General features: G+C 38.2%; 2 protein-coding genes across 3 annotated transcripts in view; one reads left to right on the top strand and one right to left on the bottom strand.

Annotated features, from left to right (window-relative positions):
• Positions 1-25,720, bottom strand: part of Eif2ak1 (eukaryotic translation initiation factor 2 alpha kinase 1) — a 31,438-nt gene extending 5,718 nt beyond the window's left edge. For both annotated transcript variants that reach the window (XM_063234151.1, XM_003469890.5), the window contains exons 1-11: positions 25,494-25,720; positions 21,001-21,159; positions 18,767-18,900; positions 17,349-17,386; positions 16,594-16,693; positions 16,014-16,094; positions 14,667-14,766; positions 13,934-13,991; positions 13,059-13,368; positions 10,788-10,899; positions 6,949-7,049 (exon numbers count right to left, since the gene is read on the bottom strand). In XM_063234151.1, coding sequence (XP_063090221.1) covers positions 6,949-7,049; positions 10,788-10,899; positions 13,059-13,368; positions 13,934-13,991; positions 14,667-14,766; positions 16,014-16,094; positions 16,594-16,693; positions 17,349-17,386; positions 18,767-18,900; positions 21,001-21,159; positions 25,494-25,611 — 1,311 coding nt within the window. In that variant the 5' untranslated portion in view covers positions 25,612-25,720. The remainder of the gene's footprint in view (positions 1-6,948; positions 7,050-10,787; positions 10,900-13,058; positions 13,369-13,933; positions 13,992-14,666; positions 14,767-16,013; positions 16,095-16,593; positions 16,694-17,348; positions 17,387-18,766; positions 18,901-21,000; positions 21,160-25,493) is intronic.
• Ankrd61 (ankyrin repeat domain 61) lies at positions 1,786-5,753 on the top strand. The gene is made up of 3 exons (XM_023565120.2): positions 1,786-2,504; positions 3,426-3,523; positions 4,705-5,753. The coding sequence occupies exons 1-3, from the start codon at positions 2,295-2,297 to the stop codon at positions 5,642-5,644; spliced, it is 1,248 nt and encodes a 415-aa protein (XP_023420888.1). The 5' UTR covers positions 1,786-2,294; the 3' UTR covers positions 5,645-5,753.
• Positions 25,721-26,918: the final 1,198 nt, after the last annotated feature.

The raw sequence follows: 26,918 nt of genomic DNA, 5'->3' as shown, positions 1-26,918 counted from the left end.
CTCCATCCTTGCTCATAATCTTTCTGCCTTAGCTTTCCAAGAAGCTGGGATTATTTGTTGCCACTATGACAAACCATCTTCAATATTTTTTAAAGCTCACAGATTAGTCAGTGTGGGAAACAACTAGGCCATAATATGAAGATACAGCCCCTCCCTGGTAAGCGGCAGTAGTGTGGCCCACTGCAGCCCTTCCAGGGGGAGAACTAGCACTGTCTCCTGAGATCCACGCCATGTTGGAACTTAGGACTCTGGGAAGCCAAGCCAGCACCTCCCCTCCTTGGTAAGCGGAAGCAGGGTGGCAGACTGCAGCCCTTCCAGGAGGAGAACTAGCAGTGTCTCCTGAGATCCATGCCATGTTGGAACTTAGGACTCTGGGAAGCCAAGCCAGCACCTCCCCTCCCTGGTAAGCGGAAGCAGGGTGGCAGACTGCAGCCCTTCCAGGGGGAGAACTAGCAGTGTCTCCTAAGATCCACGCCATGTTGGAGCTTAGGACTCTGGGAAGCCAAGGCAGCACCTCCCCTCCCTATAAACGGAGGCAGGGTGGCAGACTGCAGCCCTTCCAGGGGGAGAACTAGCAGTGTCTCCTGAAATCCACGCCATGTTGGAACTGAGGATGCAGTGAAAACAAATGACCACTCTGCCTCCCTGCTTAGCAATAGTGAACCTACTGCTACATGGCCTAGAGTCAAATATCCCACTTCCCTTATCCTCCTTCTCCTTCCCCTCCCCGTCCATTAGCAAGTGGGAACCAGAAATCTGAGCATCTCCTGGGAGGTTGAACATAGCAAATAAGGGGGACTTCCTTCTACCATTTCTTTGAAGGCAAATATTTTTATTACTGTTATGCTCTTTTCTGATTAGTGGTACTGCTCTATTCAATATTCTGTTTTGATAAGTTCTATAGTGTTCTATATTTCATCTCATTTTGATATACGGGATTGAAAGAACAACTATTATAAAAATAACAAAATATACTGTAATACCTATTACTGTTATCCCGGTAACCTGCTGTGAAGTTCTGTACCAGTTTCACTGTACAATCTTAGTTGGCTTTATTCTGACTTATTCTGTTGTATACTTTCAAAATAAAAATTTAATAAAAAAAAAAAGAAAGAGAGAAGAAAAGAAGGAAAACATTGAAACAAAGCTTTTGTAAACGGAGAGGGGAGGAGGGCTTGACAAGGAGATAAATGGGGAATAAGAAAAAGCAAGTTATAACATGTACAGATACAAATTCTCTATGACAAATGTGATTGTTATGTATATCTATAATATACCAATAAAATTTGATTGGAAAAAAAATCCAAAAAAAAAAAAAACAATATGAAGATACACATTTGGTTCTACTTAAGCAACAATAGCAGATCCAGAACAGCTCCCAGCCTCTCCTATAGCCATCTAAAACTGCATCTATACTGGTGGGAGGAAATGTTTTTTAAAAAAATTTAAAAATGGGCCAGGGATATAGCTCAGCCGAACAAGCGCTCACACTGCAAGCTCAAGGTCTTGAGTTTGATTCCTGGTACTAAAAATAAGTAAAAAATCTGGGGGCTGGGGATTTAGCTCAGTGGCATAAATCCCTGCCTAGCAAGCATGGTGCAGGGGTCATGAGTTCAATTCCCGGTACAAAAAAAAAATTAATTAATTTTAAAAATTAAAAAACTAAAATATACATTAGAAGTTGTTTTTGAAAAAATAAGTTGTTTTTGTATTTAAGTAATAATTTATGTTAATGTAAAAATACCCATTTTAGATCAGTTAGCGTTTGAACTACAGCTGACATAAGAAAAAACAATCTTAGGTGTAAAGTGACAGTTTGGATGTTTTTGTGACTAAGCAGAAAACTCAAAAATCTGTGCTGAAATTTGGCACTCTATAATCAGGGAATAAAGTCTGAAAGGTGTGGTACCAGTAAAAATAAACTGTGTTCACTTCACAGTTTTTTTTTTTTTTTTTTTTTTTTATACCAGTAATTGAACTCAGCCTTGAACTGAGCTTTTTTCTTTTCTTTTTTCCTCCCTAGCTTTTTTCTTTTCTTTTCCTTTCCTTTCCTTTTCTTTGAGTAGGTCCTACTAAGCAAGTAAGTTGTCCAGGCTGGCCTCAAACTTGCAATCTTCTGGCTTCAGCCTCCCACAGTACGGGGATTACAAGCATGTATCACTACACCAGGTTAGAAATACAATTCTTCACAATTCTAGGGAAGTTCTAGAACTAAACTGAAACAATCATCATAAAGAGAATGATACTAACCAATTCCATAGCAGCATTTACCCCTGAATGCTAATGTTTTCCCCATGGGAAATATAACAAAAAGGAGAAGCCTAGTGACTGACAGCGCCCAGTTGTTGAAGGACAACCAGCCCTTAACACTGCACATTAAGCTCTATGAGGCCATAATCAAAGAAGACTGTACTGCCATCCGCACACTCCTCAGAAATCACCCAGTTGACCAGCCTTTGATCATTCCATCTAACAACAACTACTATACACGACCCCTGCACCAGGTACCTACTTTTCTGCTGTTGCTTTTAGAAAAAAAGACGCTTAGCAAGGAATACAACCTAAAGTTTATCAACTCCCTAAGCTCCTCACGGCCCTCACAAAACAAGCAACTCAACAGCCCTGCACTAGCATGCCCACACTCGGAGCAGTGTACTCTGAGGTTCTGTGAGTCTCAAAGCCCACAAAGCCTCACTTCCACTCCTCACACATAAACAAAAGGAGAAAAAGTCTAGAACCAACTTGCCAGAAGCACAATAACACCACACTCTTAAATACACTAGTGAGGATTATGTCGGTATAATACAATTATTTTTTCTCCATGAGTACATAGTTTTTATTCCTAAATTTTATACCATGATTATTGCCTTTGTAATTAATTTTTTTTCAAGAAAGACATCATCTCCTTTCTCCCATCATCTCCTTTTATCTTACAGATACAGTGTAAAATTACTACTTACATATATATTGTAAGAACTGGCATAAATAGTTTTGCTTATCATAGAACACATGCTGTGTTATCTTTTGGAAAGCCCCCAAAAGGCAGGTTTTTCTGCTAACAATATGACTTTGGCAAAGCCTCAAAACTACAAGACCTACTCATCAATCATCCAGTAGGTTAATTTAAGGACTAAGGGACTTCACAGCAATTACCACTAATTTTACACCATGAGTTCTTCACAAGAAGCAACTTTCAAAGCTTTAGGTGTTACTTCTGTTGCCTTGGTAAATCTGTGTTACTGTAAAACACAAAGTGTACAATACAAACTTCCCTGCTCTCTCAAAACAGGGAATAGAGAAGGAAAATTTCAATAAGCATCAAAACACTAAGCCAATGCACTACCTACATGAATAGTTTCTTTGCACAGGCAGGCTAAACACTGTTTCATAAAGTTTGACTGTAACTCACTTTGGTTTCCCCGCAGCCAACACGTTCCATCATTCCCATTCATCTGGCTGCCAAATTTCGCAATGCCCAAAGTTTGCTTTGTTTGTTAGAACACGGGGCTGACCCTGAAGTAAGGTAAGTTAATGCATCCATCGTCATCTAAGTGAAGTGTGTATCATACAGTCTACTTGCCCCATGATGTCTGAGTTTGTTCATTCCTCGTGGGTTATAGCCTACAAACTATGTTTCCAATGAACTCACTTCTTTACTGACTAGATGAGATTCTCTGGGAGTCATGGATTTCCAGGAACAGTCAGCCACCTTGCTGCATCTTGAGCTCAGTCACAGTACTGTGGAAAATGTGTTGAAGCCTGGCAACAGCACTCAAGAACTTTAACAACTTAAGTATGAAAGATAAAAAAACAGCCAATGGTTTTTCTTACTATCTTCCACAAGAAGGTCAGCTTCATGGAAGAGAAATTTATCTTGCTTACTACATTGTCCTTAGCACTTCAACCAAACTCATATCTCTAAGTGCCCAATGAATGCTATTTGAAGGAACTAAAGAATTATACAGTATGCAGCACAATTTCTGGGTACAAATCCTTGCCCTGCTCAAAGAGCCAGCCTAATATGTCTTGCTCAGACTTCTCCCTACGTGTATCAAACTCTACCCTACATTTGTTCAGTTCCTAATATGGGTGTAACAATCACAGTTTTGATGACCAATCTTCCTCAATTTCTTAAAAGAAATTTTGGAGTTGGTCCTGAGAGCTGAGAACCAACCCAGAAAATGCTCATTCTACTTGGGCTGGAACAGGGGATAAAGATGAACTGGTTTCACTAACTTCAAAAACGACAATATGTCCCTGGATTCAACCTTAGTCATTCGTCCTACCACGTACACTCACTCCTAAAGAAACATGTCAAGGAGGGGAGGGACACAAAGCTCAGTAAATGGAGTCTGGTCCTTTAGGGTTCTCTTCTCAGATTATTAGCAGCTCATACCAAAGCTCAGTTTCATCAAATATTCGGTAATCCAGACTCCACACTGGGCAAAGTCAGGCCTTTCCTTCAGCAACAAAATTGAAAAAGGTTTCTCTAAAGAGTTGGACCCATCATACAGGGCTGTATGCCACCCTGTCACCTCAAAACCCCTGCGATATTCTGAAAAATTGCCCAGTAATAAGATCTTGAAATACTGTAATATAATTAAAGGTATTAACTTTATAAAAACATTGCCTTAAGCACTAACTCTGCAATCTAAAGCTGTTCTCACCATTAATCTCCTGTAACATGTGATAAATACCTTCCAGGAACACACGAGGCCTCACCACTCTCGAGTTGATGATACTACACTGGCCAATCACTTCTATCACATGGACAAAACCAAGTAACAGAATCCAAAAGATCCTGACAGACCAGGACAATGCTGAAACGTGTCTCCGCATCTTGTGTAAATACGGAGCTCAAGTTAATGCCCAGGCAGACAACAGTGACAAAGTTTCCCCCCTCCACTTGGCCATATCATACGGGACCCATCCAGTTCTTTCCATATTGGTCCAAAATGGTGCACAGGTCAATGCTACTAATGAAGCCAGCATGACCCCCCTTCACATGGCTGCAGATCTATTGAGCACAGACATGATAGAAACACTTATCGCACATGGTGCAGATGTTAACTGTGCTGTCTCCTCCACAGGGAACACAGCCCTGATGCTGGCAGTGTGCACTGCATCGAGCAAAGCAGGCCGCCTGTTAGTAGCAGGGCTGAGCTGTATCCATTTGCTGTTAATGCATGGAGCCAAGGTCAATGCCCAGAACAGTGAAGGGCAAACAGCTCTCCATGAGGCTTGTTTTGGAGGTAGAGAAGCAGTAATCAGTCTCTTGCTAGAATTTGAGGCTAATGTTAACATTTTAACAAAAAATGGGGAATCTCCAATTTACATGTACCTTCAGCGAAGCTCCAATCTCAGAGACAAGACTCTTTTTGCCAAGTTACTTTGTCGCACTTATCCTTTAAAACTGACCAATAAGCAAGGAATTCTACCTACAGGAATCATGCCACATGAATTCTACTCCTTAAGGCAAGCCTTAATAAACTTATCTCAAAAACCTTTATCCCTAGAAGGAATCTGCAAAAAAACCATCAGAAATCTTTGTAGTGAGAAACACAAACATCATCTGAAGCAATTTCTCCCAGTAAAGATATGGAACTCAATATACTGCTGTTATGACTTAGCTTACCTCAAGTAAGACCATGTTCCTCAAGTCCCAGAGAATTCTAGCAATTGAAATTGCATTTTCTAGCTAGAGACGTACCACAAAATACTGAACCCATTATCTTTACATCCCAATGCACAAACCACTGATACTTAAAGCTTTTTTAAAAAATAAAATGATTGACACATTAACTCTTATGTTCCTGTATTTTCTTTAAATCCTTTTTTCATGATTTAATTTTTGCCTAAAAAGTAAGCATATTACTTTAAAAATCAGCCAAAAAAGAAAATAATCTTCTCTCTTTTTGTTGTAGTAAAAGCTGGAATAATCCTGTGTGTGTGTGTGTGTGCGCGCATACGTGTATGTATGTATATATGTATTTTGGGGGAGTTACAAGAACCTACACAATGAGCTGTATCTATAATCTTTTTTTAATTTTTGAGACAGAGTATAACTCAGTCTAATTTGCTCAGCCTGGGTTCAAACTTGTTACCCTCCTGCCTTAGGCACCCAGAGTGCCAGTATTGTAGGCATGTACCAACTAGCATACAGTTTTATTTCAGATGGGGTCATCCTATGCTGTCCAGTCTGGTTTCAAACACTTGGGTTCGACTTAAGACTATAGGCACACGTTACTACTTCCTTATACATATATTTTTAAACAGCAAAAGGTAGAATTTTCCAGAAATACACTTCAGTTCTAAGCTGTAATAATACCTGAGCATTTTTTATGATATTAAATATATTTAACACCACCAATTAGGTTAGTATTCAGACTACATTATTAGTAAAATAGTATTCATATTCCACAGAGAATTCTCCACAGAGAATTTTCACACATCTTAAAATTATTGCTTTTAATTAATCTAAGGGTTTCATGCTCTGGATCTATGATTTAAATGCTGATTATTATAATCTGATTCTGATTATTATAATCTGATTATTATAATCCGATCACTGATTATATTACCTAATATTAAGTACATTTAACACCACCAATTACATTTAACACCACCAAGTATATTACTAGTAAAAATAGTATAATGCTAATAAATTCAGCATTCCATAGTATAAATAGTAAGCTCCTAAGTAAATGAATGAGGTCCATCATCTCCTTAAATTCAGTGAGTCCTAGCCAGGCATGGTGGTGCACACCTATAATCCCAGCACGTGGGAGGCTGAGGAAGGAAGGCTGCTATGAGTTCAAGGCCAATTTGTACTGCATAGCAGGACTGTCTCAAAAAAAAAAAAAAAAAAAAAAAAGGAATAAACCAAATAAATTCAGTTTCCATTAAATCACCTCTCAGTAATTTCACAGATTTAATTAACCTACTTACCTTCAGATCTCTGTGTACAATCCCCATGTTATGTATGTAAAAAACACCTTCCACCAATTCTTGAAAAATTTTTGTTGCAGCACTGGCTATAACATAAGGACCTAGAAGTAGGAGAAAAATATATTTACACACAGTTTCATTTCTCTATTTTTATGAATTCCATTAACAAATAAACATTAACTTACATTAGTTACATCTGTCAAAATGAGTGCACCAATGTTAATAATACCAAGAAGTCCAGAATATATTCAGATTTCCTCAGGGTTTTTTGTTTTGTTTTGTTTTGTTTACCAGTTTCCTTTTCCGGTTCCAGGACCTCATTCAGGATAAACCTACCACACTACACTGACTGCCTGTGTCTCTCTAGGTTCCTCTGGCCTATCACAATATCTTAAGTGTCTTTGTTTTTTATAATCTTGACAGTTATGAGAAGTATTAGTCATGGATTTTAATGGAGTGTCTCTAATACAGATTTTCCAACTGACTACATTGGGATTATGGTATGGATAAAGAAATCCACAGACATAAACTATAATTCTTGTCAGATCACATCAGGAAGGCATACGATGTATCAATACTGTGGACTATAATCTCTGGCTAAGGCAGTGTGTAAGGTTCCTCCATTCCTAAGTTTGTTTTTGTTGTATTTTTGAGTTTTGTTTCTTTCGTTTTTCCAGACAGGGTTTATGTGTGCATCATGCATGGCTTTCAACCGTTTCTGTTTTCTTAGTAGGCTTTTAGTCTTTCTAAAATAGGCTTTTACCATGTAGTTCACGCTGGCCTTGAACCTGCAGTGATCCTCCTGCCCTAGCCTCTTGTGCTGGAGTTACAGGCTTGAGCAACCACCTGGTATTGTTTTTTTGTTTTTTCCCTCCACGTTTTTTGTGGTTCACTTTGTAGTTCAGGATGGCTTCAAACACAGCAATTCATCATCAGGCTCCTGAGTGTTGGTAATATAGGTATGTGCCACCATGCCCAGGCTTCACTGACATCTTTATATTTTATTGTTTGATTCAATTTATTTAGTGATTTAGCATATTTATTTAAAGTTCAAAAACAGTAAAAACTAATGTCAGAATATAGTGATTACTTCTGTAGAGAGGTCTGAAAGGGCATAATTTACAAACTGCTTCTTTAGAGAGGGTAACTAGAGATATCACTGTAAAATCTGATAGTTGTTGACACTGAGAGCTACCATCAGTCATGATATACAGATGACCTAGACTCAAACCTTCCTTTCAGAATTCATGGAAGTAGGTAGAACATATATTTAGCTAGAATCCAGGCTGCAAAGGAGTCCAGAATATCTAGAGTTCTTGGAGTCTTTTTAGTTCTCATAGGTGATACGCAAGAATCAGTATTGCTTACAATAATGGATTCTATACCTCTTGATATGTGAACTGAAGTTTGAGTAACCACCTTTGTTTTAAGTGGTTCTGAGTTTTTAAATGGTCAGTGATTCTTGGTTTTATGCTCTATTTCCTCCTTTAAACTCAAAAACTGTAGCTCACACTTGGAATTTGGAAAGACTCTCTTGTTCCAATGCCTCCAATAATAATTCATATATGGACTCACAGTTTTAAAAATTTTAAGGCAGGGCTGGAGGTTTAGCTCAGCAGTGAAAGTGCCTGCTTGGCAAATGCGAGATCGTGAGTTCGATCCATGGTACCAAAAAAAACCAAAACAAAACAAAACAAAAAACAATTTTTTTTTAAGGCAAAAACAGACAAAGCAAATCCTGTTTACTGACATGCTCTGAAATGTGTTTTCAAATCTGCAAAGGCCAACATCTGTAACAGCAAACTTGGCATACATAGGGCATTTCCTTAGGTTTTGGTTGTCTTTCATGTGTTATAAGAGGATCCGGTTCATTTCAAAAGAAAATTCACAGCTTTCATAGACAACCGTCTTTAGTTTTGGCTGCCTTTCTCCTTTAGGTTGTCCACAGTAAAAGTCACTAAAGAACAGGATCAGGCTTCCTTTCTTGGGGTCAAAAGTCCTGTTTTGACATTAGACTTGATAAGCCAATTTTTACCAAACCTTCAAAGCTATTTTCTGGGTTTGGATCCTGAGATCAAAATGTTGGTTAACTTTTCATTAGCCTAAGTACAAGAAAAGGCTGTTACATTCTGATGGCATGACAAGCAGATGCTTTTCGATGGTGTACTTGTGTCCATTATAGGAGAGATACCAGAAGGGGTCATGGCTAAAGAATATGCACTAAGGGGTTGGGGATTTAGCTCAGTGGGATAAGCGCCTGCCTTACAAGTGTGTGGTCGTGAGTTTGATCCCTGGTACTGATAAAAAAGAAAAAAAAAAAAAAGAATATGCACTAAGGCTTTCATTCCTGAGTTTAAACCTTTTGGGACTTCTGCTGTTTTTATTAGCAGTGAAAAGTTGCTTTGAATCATGAGCAGGAATGACTTATAGTGAGCTCACTTTACAAGCAGGTTTGGATGAAGACTCGATAGTAATGGTATCTATTGAACTCTGCTCAGACCGAGAATCTGCACTGACAGCCACAGCTCTGGCTCTCGGGTTCGTATGAACTGCAGGTTGAGACACGTGAGCACAGTCTCGACTGAGACAGTCTTTTTTTTTTTTTTTGAACATGAGCTTGGAGTAACACTGTTCAAAATGTTTGAAATTAACTGGTTTTGAATTTGAAATCACCTTGACAAAGAGAATTTCAGAATCTTCATTTCCATGTTGCATTCCAACAAAGATTAGCTTAACATATCACATTTGTCCCTCTGGTTGGATTCTCTCACGCTTCTTCAGTGGTTCTTTACTCAAAGAAAATTACTTTCGACTGAAGCAGTGGGCCCTTCAAATTCCACAGCTATCTTCATAAACTGGTACCAATTCCTTAAGTTGTGCCTTCAGATGTTTTGTACCTACTCAGTTATTTCCTATTCTGAGCCACAGAGGATCCTGCAGCTGTAGTGGCTGTGCTTCCAGCTCCCAGAAAAACCAGTCTGGAGCTCAACAGCCAGGCTTCCTGTGATCTTACATCTTGCTATTTGCTCTTCAAAGTTATTTCTCTGATATCTCTTATTTTAAAAGTTTCCTGGTGACTGTAATATACAGCCAAGGTTGAGAGCCAGTAGTATATTTTTAAAATACTAGCTAACAAAGTATTTGTAGGATATAGAACTGTGGGGTATTTGGGAAAACCTGGATTGTATAAGAGAGTCTTTCTTTTTTCATGTCAGTTTCAGACTTTAAAAAAGAAACAAACAAACAAACAAGTATTTAAATTTGTCTCTTAGTAAATAAAAAAGTAGGCAGCAGGCTGGCTCATCCATAATCCCAGCCGTTGGGAGGCAAAGGCAAGAGAATCACTGAGTTCCAGAGTTCAGGCCAGCCTGAGTTACACGATGAAACTCTGTCTCAAAAAAAAAAAAAAAAAAAAAAAAAAAGAAAGAAAGAAAGAAAAGAAAAAGAAAAATGGGGGTTGGGGATTTAGCTCAGCGACATAAGCGCCTGCCTTGCAAGCAGGCAGTCATGAGTTTGATCCCTGGTACTGATAAAAAAAGAAAAAGCCAAAAAAGAAAAATAAAAATGTATTTTTACCTAAAACCATTAACCTAAATTTATCATGTTACTATTTAAATATCAACAAATGCTATCACAGAGAAATTCAGCTTCCAAATAAAAACTTCTGTTTTTGAAAATGCTGAAAAAAGCAAAATTTGGGAGGGGGGGGGGTGGGTGAGTTTTTTCTCTGATTTTGTTTTTTAAATTTAAAGCCCCTGAAGGAAATGCTTGCATTAGACAGAGAAGCCCGCCCATCTTTATCTCCCACTCCACCATGCACAGACCCAGAATGCACTCACAGGCAGCTTCATCCACACTGTCTTGGGCCCGCTGGTTCCTCTCAGTGATCCAGTCCCACAGGGAAAGCTCGCACAGCTGCATCTGGATGTGCAGCATCAGATGATACGGCACCTGGAGAGAAACCACACGTGGTGGGCTCCCACCTCCAAGGCTCATGCACATCAGTCATTTTACCTGCCACTCTCCTGCTTTGAATTCTGAGACCAAAAGGTGACTTTTCATTAACATAAATTCAACTCTAGGCCAACACTACAGCTAACTGCTGAGAGACACAGGCCTGCCCAAGAAGCCCAATGTCCCCTGAAGGAGACAAATAAGCAAAGCAATAATTAAAACAATTATTTCTTGATACAAGAAGGCAGGGGTCTAATGGCAGAAACTGAGAACTAGGTCGTAAAACCTTTTGGTGTGCTCACTACATGAATAAGTATTATTGATTTTGTTTGTTTTGTAGTACTAAGGATTGAACCCAGGGTCTTGGTACTGAGTTATATTCCCAGCAATTTTTATCTTTTATTTTTCATTTTGAGACAAGAAAAAAGGTCTAAGTCAATTGCCTGAGCTGACCTCAAACTTTAGATCCTCCTGACTCAGCCTCCCTGAGTGCTGAGATTACAAGCATGTACTGTGCAACCTGGCTTACATAAACAATTTTTAAAGCCAATATAAAACAACAAAGAATTGCTGTATGGTATTCCACAACTCTCAATTTACTCCAAAGTACACCAGTACCTCATTTTACAAACTTGTATCAATTTTTTTCTACAATTCTGGTTGCAACCAAATCGTGGAGTGAATTCTGCAACAAGAATTGTGGAAACCAAGGTGCCACAGTGCATATATTTTGATTGGCTTCACACTGTACATCAGTAATAACTTATCCAACGAAAAGCTCCACTGAGCTCGGTAGCACATCCATATCATCCCAGCTTCTTGGGAGACTAAGGCTGGAGGACTCCAAGTCTAGGCCAGCATGAGAAACTTACTGAGACTCTATCTCAAAATAAAATTTTGCCAACAGCTGTGATGTTGCTTGGTGGCAGAGTAGTTAGGTTTAATTCTCCGCACAGTACACAATGAGGGAGAAAAGGAAGGAAAAAGAAACAGCAAGAGAAAAACATTAAGCTTAAAGTGGTCCATTTAGTTAGGCATTAAGTAAAAATTTCCAAATATAAAATAATAAAGCAAATAAAGCAATTCTGATTAACTGTTCTCCAACTCAACTCTTAGATTCAGATTAACTGGTCAGTTTTGTTTCATTAAAAAAAAAAGAAAAAAAAGACAGAAGCACATATTGCTTGACAAGAATTCTGTGTTGCATATATCGAGATAGTAATATATGCTTTTGCAATCCTAATATGACAGATTAGGGTACTCTTGTTAATTTTCAAGTTTTCTAATACTAACATTCAATACTGCTGTTGTGGCTTATACCTAGAAATCCCCTCAAAGCCTCATGTGATCATAGGTAGGGTTTTTGGGAGTGACTGCATCCTGGGTGTGAGATACTGACTTAGTCTGCTGACTAGTTAGCATGGTTCTGGGTGTAGATAATGGACTTACTGTAAGTGACTGGAAGACCCATTCTGGCACTAACCAATACGCTTGTAGCCTAGATGGAATAAAAGAGAAAGAAGGAGGAAGGTTCCTGTTTCTCCCCTGCCATGCTGCTCTGCTTTGAAGCCAGTTAACTATGGACTGAAACACCCACAAACCGTGAATCAAAAACCTTTCCTCCTTTAACTTGTGGTGTCAGGTAATTTGTTTCAGCAACAAAAAAGAAACCTAGACAACCAGTAGATATAGTGGGAGTCTGATTAGCATATTAGCACAACACTCAACAAGACAATCCTGAAACTGATTGGTTATCCTACAGGACTCACCTAAAGTCATGCTCCAAGAATAGAAAATCTTTTTTGCATAAATATATTTTTATAACAAGATGCTAACATAAAAGAGAAATAGAATGTAAATAAGGCTTCCAATCCCAGGGCACATACTTGAGACTCTGGAGCAATGCCCCAGCAGGGAGATAGGCAAAGAGTTAGCAGATGTTAACCAAGTGAAAGGGAAAAACAAGCACAAACCTGTATAGTTAAAGGGAGGATGTTAAGTTCAAGAGTCTGAACACAGGATAGGAGAGCCACAGCAAAGATACAAGAACACCAGAGAAAGTCAGCTGAGGAATACTGAAGGCCACTCAGAGTCACAACCTTGTCTCACGACTTAGGGTAAGCATCACATTGCCAGATTCTAGGAAAGTACTGTACCTCTGTCTGCCCAAATGAGTTTAAGTTTTCTCCAGAAGACTCCTCAGTAGATGTGAAGTTTCCCTCTAGGTCTGAGTTATGCCTGAGTAGGGGTTGATGCTTAACGACTGATCCAGCAGACGAATCAACCAAGCCAACGGATGACTCAAATTCACTGTTGTTCCTTATGACTAAATTGGTAGTATAGTTCACCAATTTGTTATTCTGGTTTTCAACATCAGATTCACCAACGTGTTTTTCTTTTTCTGAAGTAAACTCAGCAAAGATAATGGATGAACTGCTACTTTCATCATTTATAACATGTTTATCTCTGGAGTTAAAACAAGAGTAAAGACATACATAAAGGTAAGCCCGGAGTATTGCAAGTTTGAAGCCAGCCTGAGCTATGTAACATGTTCAAGACCCGCCTGGACTATATAGCGAAACCCTGTTTCAAAAAAAAAAAGTGAATGTAAAAAAAGATCAAGAGTAACCTGACAACTTTTCTTTTAAGGCTATATAAAGGATGGTCCAGTAGCACACGCCTATAATTCCAGTACTCAGGAGGCTGAGATAGGAAGATCACCACACATTTGAGGCCAGCCAGAGCTACTTTGTGAGTTCAAGGCAAGTCTAAACTATATGGACCTTGTCTGCAAAAAAGGGACTACATGAATCTTATAGACAAACTCCTAAAACAAATATCACGCAAGTCTAGCTGCAAACTGTTTAAAACAGTGACAGAAAATATCTGAAAAGTAATTTAATATTTTAGAATAAAAAGAAAGAAAAAGAAAGCCAGAAACATTCCTCCAAAGTTCATAGTAGCACAACACAAAATCAAGTCTGCAGTGACAAAACACAATGTCTAAAGCATAGAAGTCCAGTCCACATACCTGTCCTCTTCCTGGTCAGAAAGCACTTCGAGAGAGGGCAACTCAATAGGAACTCTGTCTGATGAACAGAAACAAACAAATAAATCTGCAAGCAGCCCAGTTTTTCAATTATAGTCAAGAACTAAAACACATTTTTAATATCAAGACGTCAAAAATTAATACAAGTTTAAATAGCCTGCATATTTTAGTAACTATCAAAGCAGAGCTGTTTAACTACATCAAGACACGATACTAAATATTTTAGGTTTTCAGGACCCTAAGAAACTCAACTACAACCTCAATTCTGCTACAGCATAAAAAAATCACCTCTAGGCATTAACAAGCCTGTGTTCTACTAAATCTCATTTAGTTGACACTGAAAGTTGAATTTCATATAATTTTCATAAAATATTCATTTGGTTCCTTTTAACTAGTTAAAAATGTACAGGCCATATTTGGCCTATAGTAGAAAAAAAAAAGAAAAGCAGGCTAATGTTGGCCCATCTGTGGAAGGTGCCAGCCACATGACTATACAGGTTGTATATCTCTTAACCACAACGCTAGTGATCAGGTGTTTCAAATTTTGTATTTTTTTTTTTTTTCAGATTCCTGTTCATTAGTACAGACCACTGATATCCTTAATCAACTTTTTGAGCACTTCCACAATGCTCTGAAAGTTTTGGAGTTTGTAGCTTTTTGGATTTTGAATTTTCAGACAAGGGATGTTCAACTTGCATCATCAAAAGCAACTCACCTTGGGGTTGAACCACATGAACATGCTCTATCCATGCAGTGTGATAACCTACAATGTTGGGGTGCTGAAGACCTGCCAACACTTTTACTTCCCGTAACACCTAAAAAAAAGAAGTAACATGATTTTTCTTTCTGGCAATTTGTTGAATTGGTCACAGTATCCAATATTTCTGGCACCAGAACAAAATAATAATAACCCTCTGAGTAAGGAATCCAAACTATGTTAAAAATGGGAATAAAAATAAATAAATAAACGGAAACATACTTGTGACAGCTCTTCCCAACAGCTGTTACAGAAACTAAACAGCTTACATTTATGTAATAATTTATATTTTTATAGCTCATTTATCAGCATTCTTTCACATGATTTCTGCATTATTCCAAGGTAAGTAAAACCACTGTGAGTCCTATTTCAAGAATGGGAGAGACAGGAAGGCAATTTCCCCGAGGCTACAAAGCATATAAGGGGAAGACTTGGACCTGAACTGGGCTCTTGAGTTTCTGTAACAATTTCTATTGTATATTAGTCATTTATTTAAAAAATTAATTTTGGCAGGGAAAAAAAGGTATAAGAGAAGGTAACAGGAATGGATACGATAAAAATATTATATGCAGATATAAGAATGCCACAATGGAACCAATGTTTTGAACAATTAGTACAAACTAACAGAAAATATACATCAGAAGAATGTTTTCATTCTAGTGTGGGCAATAAAGTAAATGATTACCCTAAAAAAATTAATTTCTCCAGTAATGCCAATCAATGAAATGTGATCAGTCTACACTGCCATAAAATTATGTCAATGAAACTTCAGGATGGGTATTTAAGGTACTTGATTATTACTTGATTCTTAGTATAAAACTGTGGGTTCATACCAACTATTATTTGCCAAATACATACAAGTACAGATACAGTTTTTTTTTTTTTTGTTTTTTTTTTTTTCGTTTTTACCGGTACCGGGGATCGAACTCACGACTGCCTGCTTGCAAGGCAGGCACTTATGCCGCTGAGCTAAATCCCCAGCCCCTACAGTTTTTTTTTTTTAATCAGTACTAGGGATCAAACTCACGACCGCCTGCTTGCAAGGCAGGTGCTTATGCTGCTGAGCTAAATCCCCAGCTCCCAGATATAGCTTTTAAAAGTTACCATATGAGCAATTATTTTAAACCGATCTCTTCCCTTTCTCCCTCTCCCTTTCTTTGACAGGTCCATAATATGTTGCCCAAGCTGGTCTCAAACTCCTGAACTCCCGGGTGCAAGTGACTTTTTTTGCTTCGGCTTCCCCATTAGCTGGAACTACTGCTGACCACCACTACACCCAGCTCAAATCACTTCTAAAACTCATACCTTCATGCAATCTGTTTTAGTTGCACCCTTAATCAGGATTTTCTTAATTGCATAATGCTGACCATCTAATTTATTCCTGACCTAAAGAGAAAAAAAGGCAAAGTATTAAATTCCATTAAAGTGTAACTGAATAAAATTCACCTAATCTGAGCTTAGATAAACCAAACTAGTCAAAAAGATCAAATTAAACGAAAGTCATGTCTTTTTTTTCCATTTCTGGGACATCAGCTCTTGTCAGCTGAGCTACCAGCTCTACAAACTATACAAACTCCAATCCCAGGTCTGAAAAAAAAGAATAAAAGCAAAATCATAATAATATAAGCTGGAAAAAACAGTAGCACAACTTTTCTTGGTAACACATTTAAATAAGAATGAATTGTAGCACAGAAATGTAAAATTTCCAGAATCTACCTGAACGACCCACAAGGTTAGGAAAAAGTTAAAACTTGTCTACCTCCCTATAAATGATGGATCATCATGAAAAGTAAACATGCACAGTGACTAGTACATCATAATAATGAAAACCACTTCTCAAAATGTTTATGGAATAGTCGGTCAAAATGAGTAAGTAGAAAACAACCTTATATACTCTTCCATATCCACCTTTTCCTAAGATGGCAAGTTCTTCAAATTCATTTAAGTAACGTGAAGTTTGTGCTTCAAAGGCTATTTCCCTGGATCTAGAAGTTAAACACAAACATGTAATTGATATCAAAATATGAGAAAACCAAAATGTTCTAGGACAGTGCATCCTCATTGTATTACCAAATCACTGCGCCTCATTTACTACTAAATGGCAGCAATTTGGAAAGAATAAACCAAAATACAACTTTTCACTAGTCAGAAAATGGTGGCTAAGCAAATCAACAATCTAATAGCAAGTGAGTCATTAAACTAGTTCCAATTAGAAATTATTATCAATGTTTTATAGCAGAAATTCTACAAAGACTAACAAGTAACAACTGAATACATAAGCTCAGTAATAAATTTACTTTAATTTCTTAATGATACAGACCAATTACAAATTTTAAACATTTCATAAATATAGCCAAAAATCATCAGTGTACCCCTAAGACAAGATATCAACAGTCTGATTAATCATGGGGTATAGGGAATCCATACTCAACAAAGGACAAGAGATCAAGGAGGAAGGAAATACTATTAAAAAAAAATAAAGCAAATCTTGGAACTATACTAAGTGCTAACAGCAAATGTTTTTAAAGTTTCATAAAGTACTCTAACAACATTATTTTTAACCCCAAACCTAGTATTTCTCTCATCTTGACTTTTCAATAGTACAGACGTTGCATAATTTAAAAAGTATTTAACACATACCTGATTTTCGGCACATAAGAATTATCTTCATAAGAACCCTAAAATCAGAAAATTATTTTTAAAAACCATTTCAAAAAGTTTAGTCAACAAGAAATCTATCAAAATTCAGTGTCTCATTAACAGCCCCAAATCCTCAAACAATATATACATATTATATATATATATATATATATATATATATGTATTTTTTTTTTGTACTGGGGATCAAACAGGCAGGCATGTAAGCTGCTGAGCTAAATCCCTGGCCTCAAACAGTATTTTTTTAAAACAGTATTTTTAAGAGTTTGAAACTGAAAGTATTTTGAAGCTGAGAATTTATTTGCTGAGGAGCTCCATAAGCAAACATTGACTTCACCTTCAAAATATATGCAGAAAGAGCACCCTTTTCACCTCCACCACTACCACCTATGCTACACCATCTCCAGCCTTCATAAATGTACCTGTCTCTATGCTTCTGCCCTGAGTATTTTCAAAGCACTAGGAGATGTAACCCCATTAAAATGTAATATGCCACTCGATAGGTCATCTTGCAAAGCTTTCCATCTTTCTCAGTAAAAACCAAGTTTACCATAGTTTAAAATGGTCTTAAAGAGTCTACTCCATCTGTTCTTTCTCCCTACTCCCTTTCTCTCTCTCCTAAACTCTCCTTTTTGCTTATTCTACGCCACCCATGTGACTGCCTGCAGTTTTCATCATCACACTGCTACTAGCACACCCACTCTGGGGCCCTTGCACTTACTGCCTGGAATGCTTTTCCTCTCTATATATGCATGTCAACCAAAGTTTTTGACTTTAACACTGGCTCAGCAAGGCACCGTCTCCCTGGCCATCCTTCGTCAAAGCCACGCCCTCTGAACACTTGCCAAGCCCTTCACTGCTTCATGTTTCTCATATAGATTATTATCTCCTAAAAACTCATATATTTCAGTATTTTTTTCATATTGTTTACTACTCCCTCATTAGAGCATAAGCACCATGAAGTGAAGCATTTTCTGCTATTTTGTTCAATGCTTTTACCTCAGCACTTACAAAAGAGTCTAACACACCATAATCACTTAGTAAATACCATTGGGAAGTTTTTCTTTTTAAAAACCTGCTGTATAAAATTTAATAATGCTTTAAAATGCAGTCCTCTGATAGTACACACCTTTAATCCCAGCACTTGGAAGGCTGAGGCAAGAGGATCTCCTCAAATTTGAGGTCAGCCTGGGCTACACTCTGAGTTCAAGACCAGCCTAAATGATATAGTGAGACCCTATCTCAACAAAAGACAAAAAAAAAAGGACTGCAGACGTAGCTCAGTGGCAGAGTTCTTGCCTTGTACACACAAGGCAAATCCCCAGCACCACCAAAAAAAAAATTTCTCTTGAAGTTAAGTCTATTTTTGGCATACAAGAAGTACAAGTGTTTGGGCTTACCTGCCGAACTCTCTCTTTCGCAGACCTCATTAAATGCGTAATAGCTCTGTTGTGATGCAGTCTTAATGAGCTAAACTCATCACTGCAGGTGAAAGAAGACAGCAGCCCCATTTTTATAAAGGTCTGACAAAGTACTAGAGAAAGAATTTGGAAAGTCATTATTAGAAAGATCATCAATAAAATGGGAATTTTAAAGAGTATCCCCAGAATAAAAATAACTACAATATACAAAGAAATCTTAGTAAAAAAAAAAAAAAAAAAAACTTAGTCGGATACTCCAAACAAGAAAGAGCAGCTGGTCTACCCACAGATAGGTGCTCATCTGTAACAAATGTCTATCTTATACTGTACAGCCATTTGTTTATCATATCTAGTCATGAAAGCACTATACTCTGTTTTAAAAGGGCAGGGCAAGAAAAATATAAATACGGTCTTCTAACACCTTGACACACTATACTTTGGTAGCAAGCAAAATGACAATAAAAGCTGGAGTAAAATACATAAGCAGCAGCAATAGAAGTGAGCCGTATGCCAAGTGTAGTAGAACATGCCTGTAATTCCAACTGTGAGGGAGGCTGAAGCAGAAGGATCATTGAGTCCATGTCCTCATCTGGGCAACTTAGCAAAACACTGTCTCAAAATAAAAATGGCTGGGGATGTGGCTCAGTGGTAGTGTGTCCCTGAGTTTAACCTGTAGTTACCCCACTCTGAAGTGAATATTACTTGTCTTCTAATATGGAATATCCTTAGACAACATATAAAAAGCATATATTTGATATTGTGCTCCCCAGAAAAGGTCATTTCCACAGAAGTGTTCTGGCTTTTACTTACTCAAGAAATACAAATAAGCCAGCACAGTAGTGGTGGTGGTGGGTGCCTACAGTCCAGCTACTAGTAAGAATAAGACAAGAGATTCACTTGAATGCATTAGTTCCACGACAGGCTGTGCAACAGACTTGATCTCAAAAAGGAAAAATACAGATACCACAGAGCCATGATGACAAACCTAAGGCACCCGTGTTGCAATGAGAACACAAAGCCCTCTCTGTGATGATGTCCTAAGTTATGAGTTCTTTTTGAACTAAAACCTTGGAGTTCAGGTTACTTGCTCTGTTGGCACTTTGCAATAAACAAGCGGGTTTTGGATGGCTGTTGGGCATTCTCTAAAAGGTTCATCATCACTGCCACAGAGATGATCAATTGATTGGTCACAGTATAAACATTTATTTAAAAACACCTTTCATTGGGTGTGGAGATACTCCCCTATAATCCCAATACCCTGGGAGGCTAAAGCAGAGATCACAAGTTTCAGCCCAACCTGAGCAACTTAGTGACTTAGCTAGATCTTGTCTCAAAATTTTAAAAAATTAAAAAAGACCTGGGGCAGTAACTTAGTATGATGGTCCTGGGTTCAACACCCATTATCACAAAAAAGAAAAGAAAAAAGAAAAAAAGGGAGGCTGGGGATGTAGTTCAGAACAGTACCCCCGGGTCTGATCCCTGGTACCACACCAAAATAGTAGTAATAATAATAATTATGACAATAATAAAAAGTTCTAAGACCATTGAAGATACTTGCAACAATGATTCTCCTGCCTCAGACCCATCCCCCAACCCCTGCCACCACCGCCTTGAGTGCTGAGATTACAGGCCTGGGCCACCAGGGCCAGCTAAATTTATGGATTTCTAACACTAAACAAAACTTGGGAAAACTTTTTGGTAGAAAAAGAATCTCAGAATCTGTGGCTGGAAATACTAAAACTACCACAATGCTCTCAGTTAATAAGGTGAACCAGAAATATCAGAATCCATAATTCTATTCATGTTGAGATTCAAGATTCTCATATAAGTACCATATGGCAGGAGTAATGACATACGTAACACCACAGGATGCAGCTATTCTAGTCCTCTGGTTAAGAACTAGCTCAGGAAGAGTATATGGGATTTTCTTTTACTTGCTCACCAACTAAACAATAAAAGGCCTTCAAAAAGCACATGAATATCAAAGCACAGATGCAAAATGACACTTTCATTTATTCAATTACATATAATTCTGGAGTTACCAGTGATTATATTCACAAAGAATTATCCAAAGAAAAATATGAAGTGAATTTAGAGAGTGTAAATTCTTCACATTCAATTTCTATACACCATCTCCTTCTCAGACCCACAGCATTAAACCATATGGTATTTTTTAAAGCTTTATTTAGCAAGATCGATTTATTCTTACTTACATTTAAACACCTGTTTTGAACGAACAGGATTTGTTTCATGCACATGGCTCAAGTGTTCTAGCAAAGAGACAAGCAAAAGTTGGTTTGCAACTGCAAAAGGAAAACTTGGCTGTTGTAGAGGTTCTTTTAATACCTGAAGTTCTGCTGGAACATCAGACTCTAAAAATTAAAAAAGAAAAAATACCCTGATAAGCATGTCTCATATAACAGAAGAACATAGTCTAATAAAACAGGCATTATTTCACTGTAGGGGAAAAACAAAAGAGTAGCTATACCAAGTTGGGTTAAAGCATTCTGGAAATTAAGTGTGACTTGAGGTTTGGAAGCTGGAAGACCAGCAGCAAGACACCATGAGGCAGTGAGAAAAGTTTAAATATGTGCAATGGAAGAATAAAACAAGACAATTAATATGAAAGCAAGTAAGTTAGCATAGGAGTGTCTTAGTTACTTTTCTCTGGTTGCTGGGGCAAAATACTCATCACCCAAAAAAAAGGAAGGAAAGGTTTATTTAGCTCTCTGTGGAAGGTTCACTCTAAGGCAGTAGCCAATAAAGCAACAAGAGCAAAAAGGGGGAAGAGCAAGTCTTTTCCTCCCTTATAATGTATGCAGGCCACCTCCCCAACCCCCAGGGCAGATAGAGCACTCATAAAATCTCTGGGCCCTGTCTTGCAAAGGATGAGGATATTTACAAAGAATGACTCCTGGCTCCTTGCCTAGTCCCTTAGTTAAACTTCAAACTTCTCAAGTTGGTATATTGTATCAACCATAACAGTGAGATGACTCTTCTTTTGAGATCCAGGTATTAAAAAAAAAAAGATTGGAAAAGGAGAGAAGGAAGGATAGAAACTTTATAAACCGAGTTTGTGCTAGCTATACCTGGGTATTTTACATGCACAGACTCCTTTAATCTTCCCAAAACAATGTATAAAGAAGTGTCACCATATGATTTTACAGATAAGGATGCCAATCTTCAAGCAGGTAAGCAGCTAGTCAGTCAGGCAGATCAGATTTAACTCCCAAACTGGTCCTCCTTCCATTATGGGAGCCCAAGTAGGCAAATGTGCTGGCACATAAAGCTCAAGTTCTCACTTGAGGATACTTAACAGGTAAAAAACATAAAGAAAATGTTCACAGAAATTGTTCTAGGAACATGTGGTAGAGGCATACAGTAAATAAGGAAAGGTTAGGATGAGCTGTGTATAAGGAGTAAGTTTCAGAAACGCTGAGGAAAGAACAGATTCTAAAAATACAAGAAAGAAATGGATTGGCCAAGATTAAAAACACAAGAAATGGAGGTTGGAGATGTTAATGCGCACGAACTTTGTATGGAAATTGTCAGAGGAAAGACAGACACATTAACCCTATAGAGTTGTGAATGCATTCAACTGGAAACATAATGTACATAGATGATCTTTGTATCTCCTACAGCCCTGTTTCAAACAGTCTACTCTACTTTGTCAACCACTCAGGGTCCTAGATCTCTTTCTTTTTCTTTAAATTAATCTGTATCTTTATTGAAGTTTGACTGACTGATTTGTTGTCCTGGGGATTAAACTCAGGGCCTCATGCAAGCACACTACCACTGAACTACATGCCCAACCCCCAGGGTCCTGGATTTCAACCCCAGACTTCATTCATCAATTTTCTCTCTAACCTACAGGTGGCCAGGGGGTGTTGGGGAAGAGAAGCTGACCTGCATATATGCAGATGTGGTACTCATTTTAAATAAATACTTAACTGTAAGAATAGGAAAGAAAAAGAATGAAACAAGTGGCCTTGTAAAAACTTTTCTATGTAAAAACATCTTAAAAGTTAAACATATGAATCACAAATTCAGATTAGTATATATATCTGTATTTTACATGACTAAAACAATATATACAGCTCTTATAGGCTAAAATAAAAATTCAAATAGATTTAACATAAGTAGTAATTAATGACATATATATATATTAAAATAACTAAGATAAACTAGGCATGTTGGCATGAGTCTATAATCCCAGCACTGAGACCTCAGGCAAGAGCAAGTTGGATCCTAAGCTGGGCAATCAGAAGAACAAGTTGCTATGCTGGGCAATCAGAAACTTTGGAGAAAAACAAAAAGAAACTTTGGGAGATTTTTCTCTCAAAAACTAAAAAAAGGACTAGGGTTGTAACTTACTGCAAATGTCCTGGGTTCAAACCCTATCACCATAAAATGATAAAAAATAATAAATAAAAGAACATCGTCTGACAATGATTGGTAACTACTCAAGCCTGGAATACCTGGTATTTTAAAGAGCACAGAAAAACAGACATGTTAAAACATAACAGTTATGAAGTGTTTACAATCTTTAGCAACATATTGTAAAACTTAAAATACATATTTTGACCTGTTAATTCTACTTTTGAAAATGTACACCCAGAAAATAATTAAACAAAGCATACGACATTCAGCACAATGCTGCTTAGAATATAGAAAAAAAATGTTAAAGAAATCATATACATACAATAGAACACTACTGCAATTGTTAGAAATCATAGTGTACAGAAAGACATTGGTAAATACTATCAAGTCAAAGAAACAGTATAAAATAATGATATTTATGAAAATGAAGTGAGATGGTTTATGGGTGGGCATATAAGCCAATACAATCTTTTTGGTCATCACTGTATCAAAAAATTTTGAAAAATTTACTCAATTCATCAACCCTATTTCTGTGGATTTATTCTAAAGAAATATCAGAAACTGACAAACATCTGGGTATATATATATCTACTCATTGAAAGATTAGAATCTATTTTCAACAATAGAACAAAAGTCTAAATAAATGACTGTATGAATGTTATGCAGTCTTAATGTTTTCAAAGCCTAATTTATCACAAAGGAAATGCTAATATAAAATCAGGTCTAAAATACGTAAGTCAGATGGTGGTTTCACAGACCTGTCATCCTAGCACTCTGGGAGGCTGAGGCAAGAGTATGGCAAGTTCAAGCCTGGTGTGGACAACTTAGCCACTTAGCTAAACTGTCTCAAAATAAAAAAGAAGCTGGGAAAGTAGCTCAGTGGTAGAGTGTTTGCACAGCATACCCTAAGCCCTGGGTAAAAGGAAGTAAGAGGAGCAGAGAAAAATACTCCCTAGAGGCTGAAGCAGGAGGACAGGAGATCCGAGTCTGCCTGGACAACACAGCAAGAGCCTATCTCGAAAATTTAGTCAATCAATTAAGAAATTAACTTTTTTTTTTTAAAGGTACTTCTCACAAACCTTATTTCTTATTAAAAACAACTAGGTCTGGGCATTCTAGTCATCTTTGGAAGAAAAGGCAATATTAAGCACAACAGTATTATCAGTAACTCAGAAGAAAAAATGTAAGGGTTTATCTAAGATCACTCCCTTCAAGAAATAATCTTTAGTTTGCAGAAACTCTTATCACAAAAAAGACAGACTTGCATGTTTACAGCTGAGACTTTTGCCATGACACAACTTTCCGTAGTATTGAGTTGCTACAACATACCACCAGACGTGTGAGGGGAAAAAACATCTACGTATCCATTTAAAAAGTTGTCTTACAATTAGTTTTTCTCTGTATAAAAATTTGGAAGAACGTTTCCAAACCTTTTCAATTTGTCTGCACTTTTAATTCTACTGCAACACAGTAATATTTCATGCTTTGACTGAATGTGCATTCTGTGTAATCATTGCATTAAGACAAATGCACAATTAAAAAGTCCTTAAATCAATCTACTCATTCTTTGGTTTTTGGTGCTGGGTACGGAATCCAGCACCTTACTCATCCATGCTAGGCACAGGTTCTACCACTGAGCTACAGATACAACTTCAATGGTTACTTCTTTTAAATTGCCAAAACTACTGGTAGCAATTAAAGACCCTTTTGCACTTTCAGTAAGATACTGAACACCCTGACCTGGTTCAAGATCTTTGTTTTAAGGACCTCTCACTTCATACTGCCAACTTAATTATGCTACACGTCCTAAAAACCAGAAGTCTCAAGAAAACTTGATCATTTCCACAGTGCATTATAAGAAATCATTACCAAAAAAAGAAAGCATTACCAAAACTAGCAATGAATCAAAAGACAAGAGAAGCTACAGATGAATATTCTCAGCCTGGCTGTTGAGCGCATAGTCCGCAAAGCCCCATTTTAGTAATGAATGAAGACCATCCTCAACGACAAAAATCATAAGGTTTAGGAGCTTAAAAGTGGCTGAAAGGGAGTTTTCCCCAGCCAACGACCTCAAAAGGGAAGTTTTCCTCAGCCAATGCCCCAAGATACTGGAACGTAAGCAAAGGAACAGGTCGCCCACGGTCTTTCAAGAAGTATTATTTACCTTAGCTCGCTGGCCAGTTCGCCCCACACACCGACTTCCCCCGCCCCCACATTCAAGCCCCGAGGCACTGAATGGGCCCAACTCCCAGGCGAACCCCAGAATGCACCGGAACACAGGTGGACGGGGGGCCGCAGACATTCGCTCGGCATTTTGGCGTCTCACCATCATACTTGGGCTCCGCTCCCTCAGCGGGGAAGTCGATGGCGGGCGGCTCAGCCAGAGACCCCTCCCCGTCGCCCTCTGTTTCTTGGTCCCAGGCTCCAGAGCCGCCCCCTAGCATCGCTGCCAGCAAGCTGGCCTCCACCCAAGCCTGAGGGTGGACTAGCGCACTTTTCACTGGAAGTGAGCAGTGATCGCCGCTAATCCGGAAGTAGCCCTTGTCAGGCGGAAGTCCCGCCCTGCGCACCGCCCACGGAGACGGGTCCCGTCCTGGCCCCGCCCCCTGCCCTGCGCCAGGGCTCTGGTGCATGGGACAAGTACGTTATCTTGGTCTCCGCTAGCGTCGCTTCCCAGCAGTGTCCTTTGACTGGCCCTATTCTGCCGCATCGCACACTAAGACTCCCTTATTAGTGTCATAATCAGGTATCTGCAGGCACTAATTAGAAATGTTTGTTTTCCTTTTCCAGATATAACAACTTTTCATAATTTCTTTCCAAAAATAAATTTAGAAAAATAAATCAAGAGCATCTACAGGATCTGCGATGAGCACTGAATTTATTTTGGCGTACCATTAATTAATTAACAAAATTTCAAAATCTAGCCTCTTTGCCTTTCAGATGTCTCTAAAAACTTGGTTGCAAAAATGATGCTGTTGAAAATAACCCTTAGGCGATGACGGATTAGGTGATAAAACGAACAATGTTTATGACGTGGAGCAATAAGCAGTACCATATGCAAAACTGATTCAAAATTTTTATTTGAACTGTGTTCCATATAGAGCCAATTAGGTACATTCAGCCTGATGGGGATAATTAAAGATGCAATTATATAAATGACATCCAAAGATCAGATGTGTCTCTTCACATGTTTTACTGATGCTTGGGGAACAGCAGCAGTCTTCAGTGTCTTTGACACCAGATGATATATAACTCCCAACCTGATACATACCAAATCTGCCAAGTACTTGGTCCTACAATATCGAGGAATGAAGTCATGAACCAAAGGAAGCACTTACAAAAGCTTTATTGGAAATAAGGAGAGACTAGTAGCCCCTGGATTTCCAGGAGGGGTCCTGAATAGGTTGGCCACTGAGGACCTTTGTAAGGGGTAATTTATACAGCAAAGTTACAATGTGGGTACAACATGAATCAAACTACAATCAAGTTATAGAATTGTAAGTATAGCTGCTTAGCTAACATTGATCCAGTAGAGAAACAGGTAACACAGTAAGGCTATGAGGCAAAAAACAAGGCATTTTTGGGAAGGGATGGATCTAGATGCTTTGGTCACCCAGCCACTGGGCAACTGATGCCATATGGGCTTAATGGTCCAGGTGGTACTAATTCCAATATAATCTCAAATTATTGTTTATCCCTTAAGGAGGCACGTAGGCCTGGGCATTGCATCTTTATCGTGGGCCTGACCTTC

This window comes from Cavia porcellus, unplaced genomic scaffold (genome assembly GCF_034190915.1).
Source record: "Cavia porcellus strain 051 isolate PalLab524CR breed Dunkin Hartley unplaced genomic scaffold, mCavPor4.1 scaffold_23, whole genome shotgun sequence".
Lineage (NCBI taxonomy): Eukaryota > Metazoa > Chordata > Mammalia > Rodentia > Caviidae > Cavia > Cavia porcellus.
This window is presented reverse-complemented; position numbering and strand designations above follow the sequence as displayed.

Coding starts and splice junctions, on each gene's coding strand:
- Ankrd61 (XM_023565120.2), top strand. CDS start 2,295: ATGGGAAATATAACAAAAAGGAGAAGCCTAGTGACTGACAGCGCCCAG. Junction 2,505..3,425: donor ATACACGACCCCTGCACCAG/GTACCTACTTTT, acceptor GTTTCCCCGCAG/CCAACACGTTCCATCATTCC. Junction 3,524..4,704: donor GGGGCTGACCCTGAAGTAAG/GTAAGTTAATGC, acceptor AATACCTTCCAG/GAACACACGAGGCCTCACCA.